The sequence below is a fragment of the Chiloscyllium punctatum genome, chromosome 42, assembly GCF_047496795.1.
Source record: "Chiloscyllium punctatum isolate Juve2018m chromosome 42, sChiPun1.3, whole genome shotgun sequence".
In the NCBI taxonomy this organism is placed as follows: domain Eukaryota; kingdom Metazoa; phylum Chordata; class Chondrichthyes; order Orectolobiformes; family Hemiscylliidae; genus Chiloscyllium; species Chiloscyllium punctatum.
Genome location: NC_092780.1, coordinates 28954823 through 28972105, shown reverse-complemented (window position 1 = coordinate 28972105; position 17283 = coordinate 28954823). Strand labels below are relative to the sequence as shown.

The 17283-nt window shown below is 40.2% G+C and overlaps 1 protein-coding gene across 6 annotated transcripts in view; it reads left to right on the top strand.

Moving 5' to 3' along the window:
* The window catches only part of LOC140465853 (anion exchange protein 2-like), an 89472-nt gene that overhangs the window by 47010 nt on the left and 25179 nt on the right, over nt 1-17283 (top strand). For all 6 annotated transcript variants that reach the window (XM_072561708.1, XM_072561706.1, XM_072561705.1 and 3 more), the window contains 4 exons: nt 4507-4585; nt 6528-6712; nt 12231-12438; nt 15220-15423. In XM_072561708.1, coding sequence (XP_072417809.1) covers nt 4507-4585; nt 6528-6712; nt 12231-12438; nt 15220-15423 — 676 coding nt within the window. The remainder of the gene's footprint in view (nt 1-4506; nt 4586-6527; nt 6713-12230; nt 12439-15219; nt 15424-17283) is intronic.

The following is a 17283-nucleotide window of genomic DNA, read 5'->3' as shown; positions in this document are numbered from 1 at the left end:
GGAATTAGAGGTATCTGTATTGCAGTTGAATAAAGGCAACTACAAAGTGATGAGGGAGGAGCTGGACAGAATTGACTGGGAGAGGAGCCTAGCAGGAAAGACAGTGGAACAGCAATGGCAGGAGTTTCTGTGAGTAATTCAGGAAACACAGCAGAAATTCATCCCGAGAAAAAGGAAGCATACCAAAGGGAGGATGAGGCAACCATGCCTGACCAGGGAAGTCAGTCACAGCATAAAAACAAAAGAGAAAGCATATAATGTGGCAAAGGGCAGTGGGAAGTCAGAGGATTGAGAAGGCCACAAAGACCAACAGAGGACAATGAAGAAAGAAATAAGGAAGGAGAAGATTAAATATGAGGTAAACTAGCTAGTAATATTTGGGAAGATCGCAAGAGTTTCTTTAGATATATAAAGGGCAAAAGGGAGGCAAAAATAGACATTGGGCTGCTGGAAAATGATGCTGGATAACTGGTAATAGGGAACAAAGAAATGTTTGAGGAACTGAATGAGTACTTTGCATACGTCTTCATGGTGGAAGACAGGACTAACATCCAAAAATTCAAGAGAGTTGGGGAGGGGCAGAAATGAGTACAGTGGCCATTACCAATGAGAAGGTGCTAGAAAAACTGAAAGGTCTGAAAGTGGACAAATCACCTGGACCAGATGGATTACACCTGAGAGTTCTGAAGGAGATAGCTAAAGAGATAGTGCAAGCTTTAGTAGTGTTTTTTTTGGTATCACTGGACTCAGGGAGGGTCCCAGAGGACTGGAAAATCACTAATGTAACCCTCCTGTTTAAGAAAAGAGTCAGGCAAAAGATGGGAAATTATAGGCCGATTAGCCTGACCTTACTTGTATGTAAGATTTTGGAGTCCATTGTGAAGGATGAGATTTCTGAGTACTTGGAAGTGCATGGTAAAATAGGCAAAGTCTGCATGGTTTTATCAAGGGACATCATGCCTGACAAATCTGTTAGAATTCTTTGAGGAGGTAATGAACAGGTGAGACCAAAGAGAGTCAATGGAGGTTATCTATCTGGATTTCCCAAAGGCCTTTGATAAGTTGCCGCACAGGAGGCTGCTGAGTAAGATAAGGGCCCGTGGTGTTAGAGGCAAAGTACTGGCATGGACAGAAGATTGGCTGTCAGGCAGAAAGCAGAGAGTGGGGATAAAAGGGTCCTTCTCAGGATAGAAGCCGGTGAGTAATGGTGTTTGACAAGCTCAGGGTTATGACTACAACTTTTCACTTTATACATTAATGATCTGGATGAAGGAACTGAGAGCATTCTGGCTAAGTTTGCAGGTGATACAAAGATAGGTGGAGGGGCAGGTAGTAATGAGGAGGTAGGAAGACTGCAGAAAGATTGAGACAGGTTAGGAGAGTGGGCAAAGAAGTGGCAAGTGGAATACAATGTGGGAAAGTGTGATGTCATGCACTTTGGTAGGAAGAATAGAGGCATGGACTATTTTCTAAATGGGGATAAAATTCAGAAATCTGGTGTACAAAAGAACTTGGGAGTTCTACTCCAGGATTCTCTCAAAGTAAACTTGCAGGTTGAGTCAGTAATTGGGAAGGCAAATACAATGTTGTCAGTCATCTCGAGAGGACTACAATATAAAAGCAGCGATATACGTCTGAGGCTTTATAAGGTTCTGGTCAGACCACATTGTGAGCAATTTTAGGCCCCATATCTCAGGAAGGATGTATTGGCCCTGGAGCAGGTCCAAAGGAGGTTCACGAGAATTGATCCCAGCAATGAAAGATTTAACATATGAGGAACAGAAAGGACTGTGGGACTATACTCGATGGAGTTTAGAAGGATGAGGGGGGATCTAATTGAAACTTACGGAATACTGAATGGCCTGGACAGAGTAGACATTGTGAAGATGTTTCTAATGGCAGGAGAGATGAGGACCCAAGGGCCCAGCCTTGGAAGAACCTTTAGAATGGAGATAAGGAGAAATTTCTTCAGCCAGAGAGTGGTCAATCTGTGAAATTTATTGTCATAGGGGGTTGTGAAGGCCAGGTTATTGAGTATATTTAAGACGGAGAGAGATAGGTTCTTGGTTGCCAAGGGGATCGAAGGTTACGGGGAGAAAGTGGGAAAATGGGGTTGATAAACCTATCAGCCATGTTTGAATGGCAGAGCACACTTGATGGGTCAAATGGCCTAATTTCTACCGCAATGGTCTTATGGTCTCATTGAAAACTGCCATTTGCCCACAGTCCAATCAATTTTTTTTTGCCAGTAAGAACAGCATCAATACATGCTCTCAGCTCCAGATTGTCTGCAATCTGAACTTCAGTTCGTACATGTTCAAAACGTTGTGTACAATGCCAGGTTAGTTGCTTTTCAAGCTGCAGCTATTCTTTCAAACACTGGTTTTTAAAACAATGCTTATTTCAGACCATATTTTTTAAAAGCAAAAAATGAAATACATGGTCCTAACAAACTACGTCTACTATAGAGGATTGACTTAATTACAATATTTCTTTATTATGCATGCAATCTTGAACACCTCTCAACAGTAAATGTTGGATTTGCTCTTTATCAAACACTTAAACTGATTACTTATGTCTTAATAAGGAGTACCCACAAAAAGGCTGGCACTCTCACCAAGGTTCTTTAATACATTGATACAGCCAAAACTCTACCATTTCCTCATATTTTTCCAAAAACCATCTTGGATCTCAGACATTGCCTGAAGTAAAATATTCTGCTGTATGCCAATCCTATTTAGCATTCTAGATTTGATTGCAGTTTGACAAATGAGGGTGAGTGTATTAAAATGACTATTAAAATGTCCAGACTAATGATAATCACAGATCGAGATGAGAACAATTAGGCTTGAAATGAAATGGAGAACTGTGATGGGCAGAATTAAGTTAATCTGTTAGCTTATTTAGGAAAGTACAATAAAATAAGATAGGACAAAGGAGCATGAGTAGATTCGGCCCATCGAGTCTGACCTACCATTCAATGAGATCATGGCTGATCTGATAATCTTCAACTCCACTTTTCTGTCTTCTTCCCATAATCCTTGATTATGGTACCAATTTAAAAATTGTCTAACACATGATTGAATGTACTTAGTGACACATCCTCCAAAACCATTGATGGTATTGAATTCCATAGATTCATTACCCTCTAACAGAAGAAATTTCTCCTCGCTTGTCTTAATCGGGCATCCCCTTATTCTGAGATTATGTCATTTCATTCTAGACAACTCACCAGGGAAAGCAACCTCTCCACATCTACTCTGTCAAGCCCCTGAAGATCCTTATTTATTTCAATTAGGTTGCCTTTATTCTTCTGAATCCCAGTGAGTGCAGGCCCAAACTACTCAACCGCTCGTCAAAAGAAAGTCCTTCCATGCCCAATATCAACCAAGTGAATCTTCTCTGAACTGCCTTCAATGCCAATGTATCTTTTCATAGATAAGGGGACCAAAACTGTTCACAGCATTCCAGCTGTGGTCTGAATAGCATCTTGTACAGTTTTAGCAAGACCTCCTTCTTTTTATACCTTATTCCCTTTTAAATAAAGGCAAGCATTCCATTTGCCTTCCATAATACTTGCTGATCTTGGGTGCCAGCTCTTTGTGATTCATAAGCAAGGATTAGGCTGTGGATATTTTCCCTGGCATGTCAGAGGCTGAGGGGTGACATTATAGAGGTTTACAAAATCATGAAAGGCATGGATAGGGTGACTAGCAAGGTCTTTTTCCTAGGTTATGGGAGTCCAAAGATTAGAGGGCATAGGTTCAAGGTAAGAGGAAAAGGATTTAAAAGGGACCTGAGGGGCAACTTTTGCAAGCAGAGGGTGGTGTGTATATGGAATGAGCTGCCAGAGGAAGTAGTGGAGGTTGGTACGATTACAACATGCAGAAGATATCTGGATGGATACATTGGTAGGAAGGGTTTAGAGGGATATGGGCGAAGTGTTGGCAAATGGGATTAGATTAGTTTCGGCTATCTGGTTGGCATGGATGAGTGGGACCGAAGCTTCTGTTTCTGTATTGTACATCTCTATGACTCAATGCTTTCCAAATCTCTCAATGCTGCAGTTTTGTCTTGTCTTTCTCCATCAACAAAATATTCAGCCCCACTATTTATCCTGCCAAAGTGCATAACCTCACAATGTCCAAAATTATGTTCCATCTGCCAGACATTTACTGAACCTATCAGTAGCTCTCTGTAGCCTTTTTGTGTCATCTTCATCACTTGCCTTCCTACCTAATTTTGTGTTACCCACAAACTTGGTGACGGTACTTTCTCTTTCATCTTCCAATCATTAGTAAATAATATAAACAATGCCTTCTGTGTGTAACGTGTCTTCAATCCTGTTTGAAAACCAGCAAGTGATGTTCTTACCTTAATAATTTTGCAGACCTTTCTGTGATTATGAAAATGTATATTCGTGAGTGTTTTCTTCTGGCTCCAAGAATTTTTTTTAAAAAATGCTTTGTCACTACATAAGCTTTAATACTTTGTGATGTGATGCAGGTACGCCATGAAAAGAAGATTCATTCAGAAATAATGGATAAAATTACCGAAAACACAGAAGCCACTATCGTTCTTGTAGGTGAGTGTGGTGATGACCTTCCGTGTTATAATATTGTTGTAATTAAAATTATTGTTTGAAATAAATCACAAAACTTTCATGTAGACTGCTGCCTTCCCTCCTTCTGGGAGTGAGAAGGGGCGATGTGTGATAGAATTAAGTGGGACTACAAAAGTTGAGCGAATGTATTCCAACCAAAATTACAAACATTTCGATAAGCTTGTAAAATTGCAGCACCACATGAGAGTGTTCTGACTGGGCAGCGGGCAAGTCACATGTTGTGCCATAGAATGAAGCTGGAATTGCATTGCCATGCATTTGTTGTCCAATTTCTACCAAATATGATTTAAGCCATAACTAATCCTGCTGCAATTTCTTTCTACTTTGAGATATCCCTTGAGTCTATCTCTGCCAACCATTTATAGAAATGGAGTTCATAATCTAGGCTGACATGCAAGTGAAATATTGATCAACACTCTTTAGACAAAATCTTGGGGTGGTGGGGGGGGGGGGGCAAGGTTCAATCTGTTTGTGCCCTTCAAAAGAAACCACAGAAGTCTTTGGTCAATATTTAAACCATGCTAAAGCCACCAAAACAACTTAACTTGTCATTGCTATTTGTGGTGTGTGACGATGCAAACAAACCACTGTATGTGATATTATAGGAAAGTATTTTTCTAATTTATTTATCTTCTGCTCAAAGCCATTTTTCTAATATGTTCAATTTTCAAGTTGTTTATGATCTTGATTCTAATACTCAGTCCACAACATTCAAAGTTTTTAATCGTACATTCCAACTCCTTAGGTGTGGGACTTTGCTGCTTTTAAGTATCGTTCTTGACTCTGAGCAGTTATATTTTGATTAGATTACAGTGTGGAAACAGGCCCTTCAGCCCAACAAGTCCACACCAACCCGCTGAAGCGCAACCCACCCATACCCCTACATTTACTCCTTACCTAACACTACGGGCAATTTAGCACGGCCAATTCACCTTACTTGCACATCTTTGGACTGTGGGAGGAAACCGGAGCACCCGGAGGAAACCCACGCAGACACGGGGAGAACGTGCAAACTCCACACAGACACTCGCCTGAGGCGGGAATTGAACCCAGGTCTCTGGCGCTGTGAGGCAACAGTGCTAACCACTGTGCCACCGTGCCGCCCAAGCCTTAGAGGCATCACTGTCAATATGATCATTTCCGTTTACCAAATTTATTTAAAGTGACTCAGTTTTGGTGTTTTAAATCTTCACCTTATATCACTATCTGCCTGTACTTATTTCTTTCCAGTGAATTCAAATTCAACACACAAGAATCGAATTGGATTGAACTGAATTGATTGTCACGTGTACCAAGGCACAGTGAAAAGCTTTGTCTTGCAAGCAATACAGGCAGATCACAGAGTTAACTAACATAGATAAGTAAATAATAGGTAAACAGTGGCAAAAACAAAAACACACAGGTACAGTCAAATGTTAAGGGTTTGTGAGTCCATTCAGTATTCTAACAATACTAGGGTAGAAACTGTCTCGAAACTGGCTTGTGCATGTGTTCAGGCTTCTGTACCTTCTCGCCGATGGTAGAGAAACATTGCCAGGGTGGGATGGATCTTTGAGAATGCTGGCGACCTTTCTTTGGTAATGGACTTGGTAAATGGAGTCTATAGATGGGAGTTGGCCTTTGAGATTGTCCAGACCGAGTTCACCATGTCTCTGATCTTGAATGTAAGATCAAGAAAATGCAATTGTCACAGCAATGCAAATGGTGTTGAAATATTTGCAACAAAATGATATGCCATTAAATTTTTTTCATTAAATTCTGATGGTCTTGCAGTACAGATGAAAGATAAAATGCCCACTGTTGAAGCTGGAACCTAGTTTGTTACCAAGATTTAGCTTAGTTATGTATACAAATGAGATACCAAGAAATAGTCTAAGTAACCTCAATGTTTTCCCTTTCACAGGATGCATTGAATCTCTGAAGTCCCCGACTATGGCCTTTGTGCGGCTGGCAACAGCTGTTCAACTGGAGTCAATTTTAGAAATCTCCATCCCTATCCGATTTATTTATGTGCTCCTGGGACCCAGCACTTCCAGGATGAACTACCATGAAGTTGGGCGTTCAATTTCAACATTAATGTCAGATCAGGTACAATAACTTCCCAAAGTTTTGAGACTTTCAACACGTGCAATTTGCACCATATTGTTCTGAGCTCCATGAACCGAACCAAATATTTCTTACCAAGACAGGAGCCCAATTACTGGCCATTGTCTAGTTTCTATTGGATTAAGTGAGTCTTTTACAATGTATGGATGCAGCAATAGAATCCTTACATTTGGTTCGGAGGCCGTGTATTCAATATTAGATATTAGATTACTTATAGTGTGGAAACAGGCCCAACAAGTCCGCACTGACCCTCCAAAGAGCAACCCACCCAGACCCATTCCCCTACATTTACCCCTTCACCTAACACTACGGGCAATTTAGCATGGCCAATTCACCTAACCTGCACATTTTTGGACTGTGGGAGGAAACCAGAGCACCTGGAGGAAACCAATGCAGACACGGGGAGAATGTGCAAACTCCACACAGACAGTTGCCTGAAGCGGGAAATGAACCCAGGTCTCTGGCACTGTGAGGCAGCAGTGCTAACCACTGTGCCACCGTGCCTTATGTGCACAGCAGAATTTGTTAGCCGTGGAAGGAACATTCATGACAAGGTTCAACAGGCTGATAATTATCCTGGAAACGTTTCCGCTACTTTTACACTACTTCCCAAAGGGAGAAAACACGAATGAAAACACACAAAAACAAAAATGAACTTGTTGCACAAAGAAATTTGTAAAAATAAAATATTATGTTTACCTGTATGAAAGAAGACACTACGAAAATGAACATCTCTTAACTTAGGTAAACTTATGATTTGGAGAAGCCAGTATTGGACTGGGGTGTACAAAGTTAAAATCACACAACACTAGGTTATTGTCCAACAGGTTTATTTGGAGGCACCAGCTTTCGGAGCACTGCTGCTTCTTCAGGTGGTTGTAAAGCAGGATCATAAGACACAGAATTTATAGCAAAAGATTACAATGTCATGCAGCTGGAATAATATATTGAACAAACCTAGATTAAGTCTTTCATCTTTTAGAATGGGTTTGTTAGTTTCAGTTCTTTAGTATGTAAATACCAGAAGTTCTTTCAAGTCACATTCTCAAGATAGCTTAAGGTTTTACAACAAAAGGTGCCATCTCAGCTCAGACAATGTATTAAAGGTGTGAGGTTAAAGTCTGTCTGTGTCCTAATCTTGAGTCGGACTGGCTCTATTTCTAAAATGGATTTACAAGATATTACACGGATTGACTGCCTGTAGGTTATGTATTTTTTGAGCAAAATTTTGACCTCACACCTTTATTACATTGTCTGAGCTGAGATGACACTTTTTGTTATAAAACCTTAAGCTATCTTAAGAATATGACTTAAAAGAAGTTCTGGGATTTACATTTTAAATAACCAAAACTAACAAACCCATTCTAAAAGATGAAAGACTTAATCTAGGTTTGTTCAATATATCATTCCAGATTCATGACACTGTAATCTTTTGCTATAAATTCTGTGTCTTATGATCCTGCTTCACAACCACCTGATGAAGAAGCACCGTTTCGAAAGCTAGTGCCTTCAAATAAACCTGTGGGACTATAACCGAGTGTTGTGTGATTTTTAACTTGGTCAACTTAGGCAGAGCGAAGAACTATTCTACTCATTGAAAGTTTTAACTGCCTTATAGGCTTAGACATTAAATGGTTTTGCATTTACTGTAACATTACAAGATTTTAATAGTCAGGGTGCCTTCCCATCTTCTGACGCTTAGGTAGATGTGAATAAGGCACCAGGGTTAGCAGATTATCATGAAAACGTCAAGTATGGCTGTACTACAGTATCCTGGAATAATTTCAGTTATTGGATTTGTATTTTGTTTTGATGGAAGTTTCAGTCTTTAAAATAATCATACAGCAGTCTCCATATATACAGTACATAGCTATAACTACAGATTTTAAATACATCATGAACACAGCCCGATGTTTAGTGATTCAAGACAGACTGGGAAATCAACCATTGACTGATTAATAGATTTTTTTGTCAACTGACATAAAACTCCTCCCTGTTAGCAGAAATAACACAACCAACATCACTCAGATGCAACTTTGAGTTGACGTAATCAGACTGCACACTGTGTAACATTAGTTTTATGGATAAATGTTTTAGTAGTAAGTCAATCCCCATTGGAATTTCGTTGGTCATGTTCTAATACACAATATTGTATCGAAGGTTAGCTGTTCTATATGACTTGGAGGTGCTGGTGTTGGACTGGGGTGGACAATATTAAACATAATATAAGACCAGGTCATAGTCTAACAGGCTTACTTGGAAACACTAGCTTTCGGAGCGCTGCTCCTTCATCAGGTGGTTGTGGAGGTTAAGATCATTCTCACAGAATCTATAGCCAAAGGAGTCCAGTGTCATAGAGATGTGAAACAGGAAACAATCTTAGATTAAACTTTTTTGTAATGGGATTTACTGGTTTCTGTTCTTTGATATGTAAATCCCAGAATTTCTTTTAAATTACATTCTCAAGATAGCTCCGGTTTTTACACAATTGGTGTGAAGTCTGTCTGTGTCCCAATGCTATTTCAGACTGACAAACCCTCTGTATAGGTGAAAGTGAGGACTGCAGATGCCGGAGATCAGAGTCTAGTTTAGAGTGGCACTGGAAAAGCACAGCAGGTCAGGCAGTATCTGAGGAGCAGGAAAATCAACATTTCGGACAAAAGCCTCTCATCACAAATGAGGCAGGGAGCCTCCGGGGTGGAGAGATAGATGGGAGGGGTTAGGGGCTGGGGAGAAGATAGCCAAGAGTACAATAGGCGGATGGAGATGGGAATGAAGGTAATAGGTTGGAGAGGAGGTGGAGAGCTTTAGGGAACATCTCCGGGACACCCACACCAATCAACCCCACCACTCCATAGCCAAACATTTCAACTCCCCCTCCCACTCTGCCAATGACATGCAGATCCTGGGCCTCCTCCACCGCCACTCCCTCACCACCGGACACCTGGAGGAAGAACGCCTCATCTTCTGCCTCAGAGCACTTCAACCCCAGGGCATCAATGTGGACGTCACCAGTTTCTCATTTCCCCTCTCCCCACCTTAACCCATTTCCAACCTGCCAGCTCAGCACCATCCTCATGATCTGTCCTACCTGCCAATCTCCCTTCCCACCTATCCACTCCACCCTCCTCTCCGACCTATCACCTTCATCCCCACCCCCATCCACCCATTGTACTCTTTGCTACCAGTCCCAACCCCTCCCATTTACCTCTCCACCCCGGAACATTCTTGCCTCATTCTTGATGAAGGGCTTTTGCCTGAAACATTGATTTTCCTGCTCCTTGAATGCTGCCAAACCCTCTGTATAGTTTTACAGAGTTTAACACGGATTCATGCAATTTTTGAGCACCCCCTGCACTCACACCAACACACGCACCCTCTCACACATACGTCATCACACTCACACACACTTAACTAAGCTTACACACACATATATACACACACTCTATCACGTGCAATCACACCCACATGTACACTCTCAAACTGTCACTCTGACACGTGCATTGATATAATCTTATGGGGTGAATTTGTTTTTGCAGAATTACATTTTATTTTACTCAACAGCTGCATGAATCCATGTCAAACTATATATGATTTGGAGACACCGGTGTTGGACTGGGGTGTACAAAGTTAAAAATCACACAACACCAGGTCATAGTCCAATCGGTTTATTTGGAAGCACTAGCTTTTGGAGCGCTGTTCCTTCATCAGGTGGTTGTGGAGAATAAGATTGTAAGACACAGAATTTATAACAAAAGTTTACAGTATGATGTCTCTGAAATTATATATTGAAAAAAACCTGGATTGTTTGTTTCGTATCTCATCTTTTAGAATTACCATGTTGGTTTCAGTTCTTTCAAATGTAAATGGCAAAACGTTTTTTAAAAGTTACACCCTCAGGTGAACTTTAACAATTGGTGTCATGTCCGTCCAGATAATGTATTGAAGGTGTGAGCTTCCCTATGTGAGGCTGTCTCTGCCGCAATAGTCAGACGGATTCTAATCTAAAAAACAGAGTTACAGAATCTAAATGGATTCATGCAGTTTTTGAGCAAAGTAAAATGGGCGGACATGACACCAATTGTTAAAGTTCACTTGAGAATGTAACTTTTAAAAGAAGTTTTGTGATTTACATATGAAAGAACTGAAACCAACATGGTCATTCTAAAAGATGAGATACGAAACAAACAATCCAGTCTTTTTCAATATATAATTTCAGAGACATCACACTATAAACTTTTGTTATAAATTCTGTGGCTTACAATCTTATTCTCCACAACCACCTGATGAAGGAGCAGTGTTCTGAAAGCTAGTGATTCCAAATAAATCTGTTGGACTGTAGCCTGATGCTGTGTGACTTTTACCTTAAAACTATCCAGAGAGTTTGTCAGTCTGACATAGCATTGGGACACAGCCAGACTTCATACCTATTGTCTAAAAAGCTGAACTATCTTGAGAATGTAAGTTAAAAGAAGTTCTGGGAATTATACATCAAAGAACAGAGACCAGCATATCCCATTTATAAAAGATGAAAGTTTTAATCTAAGATTGTTTACTGTATCACATCTCCATGACACTGGACTTCTTTGGCTATAAATTCTGTGAGCATGATCTTAACCTTCACAACCACCTGATGAAGGAACAGCGCTCCGAAAGCTCGTGCTTCCAAATAAACCTGTTGGACTATAACTTGGTGTTGTGTGATTTTCAATACTATTCTATATGATTGCATTTCTGAAGGGGTTTATGTTCATCTTACACCTGTTCTACCCTTCCTACTGATGTCATACACAGTCTTTAGGATTTCTACTCCAGCTTTTGGAGGGAACAGATGCAACTGAACCAGCTCCTTATGGCCTAATTAACTGTAGTTGTACTTATTACTAACATGCAAAAAAAATTGTTGCTATCTGAGAACACTACTTTTTCTACAGATACTAAAAAGACTGTGTCTTCTCCCACTAATCAGTAGACATGTCCAAGACAAAGGAGGAATTGGTACTTACCCAATATCACATATTAATAGAAGTGATAAATGTCTCATAGTGCCAGCAGAGATCATTTAGAAAACTAACATATTGCAATCACCATCACCATGAAAATGAGAGAGGTGGCGGGCAAGATTTTTTTATAACTGTTGATGGCTAATGACAGTGCAACCTTCATGTCAATCCCTGTAGGCAATTGCCAAACAAGACTGAAAGAAAAATCATAGAATACTGAAGATGCACAGTACAGTGTCCAAATTAAATTATGTGCACCTTCTCAAAGGAAACAAATTGTGAAAATCCTTCATTTCTTGTTTACAGCTCAATGTAAACCATATTTCAGTTCAGGTTATCGAGTGGACATAGGACTGAGGTTCAAAAACCATATAGGATCTATCAGGTCACTTAAACAAGTGCAAAGAGACAGCTTTCTAATGGATTGTGGTATGGATAGTGGAAATCATTGCAATGACATTTAAGGACATTTTAGATTAATTCTCATGTTTCTCCAGACATTCCACAAAGTGGCGTATGAAGCAAAGGATTGCAATGATTTGCTGAATGGTATCAGTGAGTTCCTGGACTGCAGTATTGTCATTCCCCCAACAGAAGTTCACGATGAGGAGCTACTAAGATCTGTCATACCCTTTCAGCGTGAGATGCTGAAGAAGAGGCAGAACCAGCTGGAAGACACATTGGCTGAAAGAGCTGATCAATCTGGTAAGAGAGTATCTTTACATTCATAATATTACATAAATAAAAGTTGCATGCTAAAAGGAGCTTAGGCTCTGCAGAGAAACATATCTAGCATATTTTACAAATTCAAGGAACAGACTCCTAAGTAAATTCCCCATCACCACATCTAAAGGCCCAGAAATAAAAATTATTGAATCTTACAGCACAAAGGAAACCATTCTGCCCATGCTAACACTTTGAAAAAGCTATCCAATTGGTCTCAATCCCCTGTTCTTTCCCTTCAACCTTATTTTCTTTCCCCTTTTTAGGTTTATCTTTAATTTTCATTTGGGTGATGCTGTTGAATTTGCTTCACCATCCTTTTAGACAGTGCACTCCAGCTAGAATAACAATCTTCATCTCCCCTTTTGATAGATTAGCCAATTATCATAAATTTGTGTCCTCTGGATTGTGACACTTTTAATAGAGAAAGCAGCTTCCTCATACTCTAACCAATGATCTTTTTTTATATGTTTGTATCGCACTTTAATCCTCTCTTGTAAAAACAGCACATAATTGAGAGCCCTTATCCCTGATAACATGGAACACCATCATGCAGCATCTGCATTTCCAAGGTTTCTGGATCATAAATCATCTCATGTAGTGTCCTTATATAAACTAAAATTGATTGTAGGTAAGAGGTCTTACCATTGGATATTCCTCCTGAAAGGAAAATCTTTGCTCAGAATTCTGGACATTTATGTCTTCCTCCTCTCCAACTCTGTAGATTTGATTGAATATTGGTAAACAGTGAGAGAGTCAATATATCAATAAAATTATTGTTGGAAAGAGTTATGGTTCCTGATAGAATCGATTGAAACCAGATTGGGGTGTCACTGCTGCCTCGTTGTGTGACAGTCCTGGGTTCGATTCATCCTTGAGCGATTATCTGCATGGAGCTTGCATGTTCCCCTCCACGTCTGGGTGGGTTTCCTTCCACAGTCCAAAAATGTGCACGTTAGGTGGATTGGCCATATTTAAATTGCCCATAGTGTCCAGGGATGTGCAGACTAGGTGGATTAGCCATGGGAAATGCAGAGTTACAGGGATGGGATGGGTCTGGGTAGGATGCTCCGCAGAGGGTCAGTGTGGACTCGAAGGGCTGAATGTCCTGCTTTCACACTGTACGAATTCTATGAGATGGTGGATTTTACTGTGATAATGTACAAAATGTATTCTGAAGATAGCAGTTACATTTTGGATAGACCTATATTTTGCATTGCATCATGAGTGAAAACCTCCATACAAGTAGATGAGAAATGAACCAGTGACTGAGAGACATGGTAACTTCACTGGAAGTTGGTTAGATTAAGATGCACAAGGTATTGCAGTTGTTTGGGTCAGGCTGTACTTCCAGTGGGTCTTTTACTGTTTGCTGTTATTTGCATGCTCTGTGTGATTGCGTGGTGTTTCAGAACAAATTTCAATTTTAAATTTGGCTGAGATTGTGGCCAATGTTTACTCACTTTGAACAGCACTATTTTAGAATACAGCTTTGCCATTCTGATTACATGAAATCACTTTTTAGCACTTTGAAAGAGATGTTTAATCTCTACATTACTGTTTCCAGACAGATAAAGTTTTTTTTTTCTTTTTTATTTCTCTCTTTCTTTCTTTAAATACCCCGACACTACCGACTACTCATAGTCCCCAGCATCCATGTTATGTGTGTGCAGGTGCAAGACACAGTGAAAACATCAAGTGTAAAGAATTTTAGTAATATTCCGCCATCAGGAAAGACATCCGCCTGGTCAAGGAACCAATGACAAGTAAAGCCCGGAGTGAGCAATGTTTACTTGAAAAAAGTGAAGGGGATGGTAGGGACTAAATACAAACAGAATTGGAGGGAGAAATAAAGCAGTCCATTCCCACAGTGTCCACCCCTCCCTAAAGGGGTCAAGGCTATTGGGGGACATCGTATGCTCCTTCTCCAGGGACACCTGGGCCCAAACATAACTGCGGAAGAGGGGCAGGCAGTCGGCTATAATGACCACCTCCACAGCTCGCTGCCTGGACCGGTTAATGGCCAGCCTGGCCAGGCCCAGGAGCAGACCCATGACGAGATCAGGTTAAGGATCAATGCAGTAGTATAAAATCAGCGCAGGAGCTCAAAGCAGCTTTATGCATGAGAACAGAAGTTGCATGAAATGACTTCCAGGATTAGAGACCACAGTTCAATGCTATCATCGGAGTGGTATGGATGGTTGGTACAGCTGTGAAGACAGTGTAAGTGAGTTTGGTCAGCAGTCATTGTGGATATCAGACAATGTGAGTAATAGTCAATGCAGATCCCAAACAACATGAACATCAAATGCTGTGGATATTGAGCAGCATGGCGAGTGAATTATGAAAATTAAAATGGCAGGAAGCAATGTAGGAAAATATGAGCTTGAATGGATTGAGCTCAGTCTGAGATGTACAAGATTCTGTCAGTGCCACAAAGTGCGTAAAACAATGTGGAGCAGTTAGCAGTCAGTGCCAGAAACTGCGGATGGTGAGGGAGACAGAACAGCAATCACTATTGGAGAAATATGTGTAATAAATTGTGTGAAATGCCATTGAATGGTGAAGCAAAGTGAAGTATGTGGTCGACAACATCAGATAGCATAGACAGAATTAAAGATCTTATTAAATATATTACAGGATAATATGAATAATTATCCAAGAAACATCCACCCAAAGACCTTGTGAAAATGGCTAATGGGAAGCAGGTTAATTTTGGAATTACGTCTAACCTTTCTAACATAAACATATCTGTCATTACAGCTGCAAGACCAAAGCCAAGTGATGACGACGATCCTCTCAGAAGAACTAGGAAACCGTTTGGAGGAGTAATCCGGGATATCAAGCGACGCTATCCCAAATACCTGAGTGACATCAGGGATGCCCTGAATGCTCAGTGTCTGGCTGCCATTATTTTCATTTATTTTGCAGCTTTGACCCCTGCAATCACCTTTGGTGGTCTTCTAGGTATGAAATCATTGAGAGAATTACTCTCTGTCCCTTCAGGAATTCTGCAAATAAATATTAAATCATAGAAGAAATGTATGTTTATTGAAAGTGTCTTACCTAAAGAATCTGATGTGGATGTCTTCAACTGGTAACTGCTTTAATGATGAAGGATTGAGTAACTATGCACATCAGCCACTGTCATCAATAGCTGTCAGAATGATGATGATGAATGCAGCCTAGGTTTAAACAGAGCAGAAGAGCCAAACACAGCTGAGATCAGAGCCTCAAATTGAGAAATGAATACCCAGAATCTCTTGAAGCAAAGGAGTATAGCATTGCAGAATAGAATACAATTTAAAGCATTACTAAATGTTAAAATATCTGTCCCGGATTACTGTAAGGACAGTAACTCTGATGCCAAAGGTGAATGCAACAATATCTCATTCTTCTAAGATGCAAGATTTCATGCTTTTTTTTGTTTTTCCCTTAACCTATTTTACTTCTCTATAATATCCAAATGTGTCAAGGACTTGAATTCTGTATCTATGAAGCTCTTTTGCAGGTCCCTCTCAAATTCTTAGTCCTGAAAATGATTGCATGATAAGCTATCTCCTTTTCTTCATCATTAACCTCGATCCTTCCTGACTCCATTACAACATGACATCAACACATTACTACCTATTGATGTATATGACTTTACAAGACTTTGTTTCCATGTCTCTGCATTATGGACTTCAGCTGTTTACCTTGGTTTCTCAATTTATTGAAGCACTTGACAAAAACTGTCACAGTCTTAAGTGAAACATAGACAGATGGAGCATAACTAAATATGTCCAGAAGCACAAACTCTCATGAAATAGTGTGAATTTGTAGTTTTATTTCTTCACCAATTATTTGTTCAAGTTAATCGAGATATGACCACAGGTGCTAAAAATTAACAATTTAAATTGATCAACTTCTTACTAAAAATGCAAGAATTATTGTCCAAATCTTAATAGTCTGAAATCTGAATAAGATGAATCGGACTTCTGTTCCATCTTTAGGTCAAAAATTATACATTAGACTTAACTGCATGGTGGCTCAGTGGTCAGCACTGTTGCCTCACAGCACCACAGACCCAGGTGATTGAGTGCGGAGTTTGCATGTTCTGCCTGTCTCTGCATGGGTTTCCTTTCGGTGCTCCGGTTTCCTCCCACAGTCCAAATATATGCAGGTTAGGCGAATTGTCCATGCAGAAATTGTCTGCAGTGTTTAAAGATGTGCAGGCTAGGTGGATTAGCCATGAGAAATGTAGGGTTACAGGATATGGTAGGGGGCTGGGTCTGGGTGGGATGCTCTTCAGAAGGTTGATGTGGACTTGGGTTGAATGACCTCCTTCCTAGCTGTAGGCACTTTATGATTCTATGATAGATAGAGTCATACAGCATGGAAACAGACTGTTTGATCCAACCAATCCATGCTGACTATAATCCCCAACTAATCTTGCCTGCACTTGGCCCATATCTCCCCAAACATTTCCTATTCATGTACTTACCTAAATTTCTTTTAAATGTTGTAACTGTATCCCCATCCATCACTTCCTCTGGAATTTCTTTCCATACATGGACCACTTCCTGGATAAAAAAATTGCCGCTCATGTGTTTTTTAAAGCTTTCTCCTTTCATCTTCAAAATATGCCTCACTATTATGAAATCCTCTACCCAAAGGGAAAAAAACACCTGCCATTCACCTTATCCACACCCCTCATGATTCTATAAACATCTGTATAGTTACCCCTCAACCTCCTGCACTCCAGTGAAAAATGTCCCAGCCTATCCAGCCTCCCCCTATAACTCAAACCTTCCATTCCCAGCAAAAAACCTGGTAAATCTTTTCTGA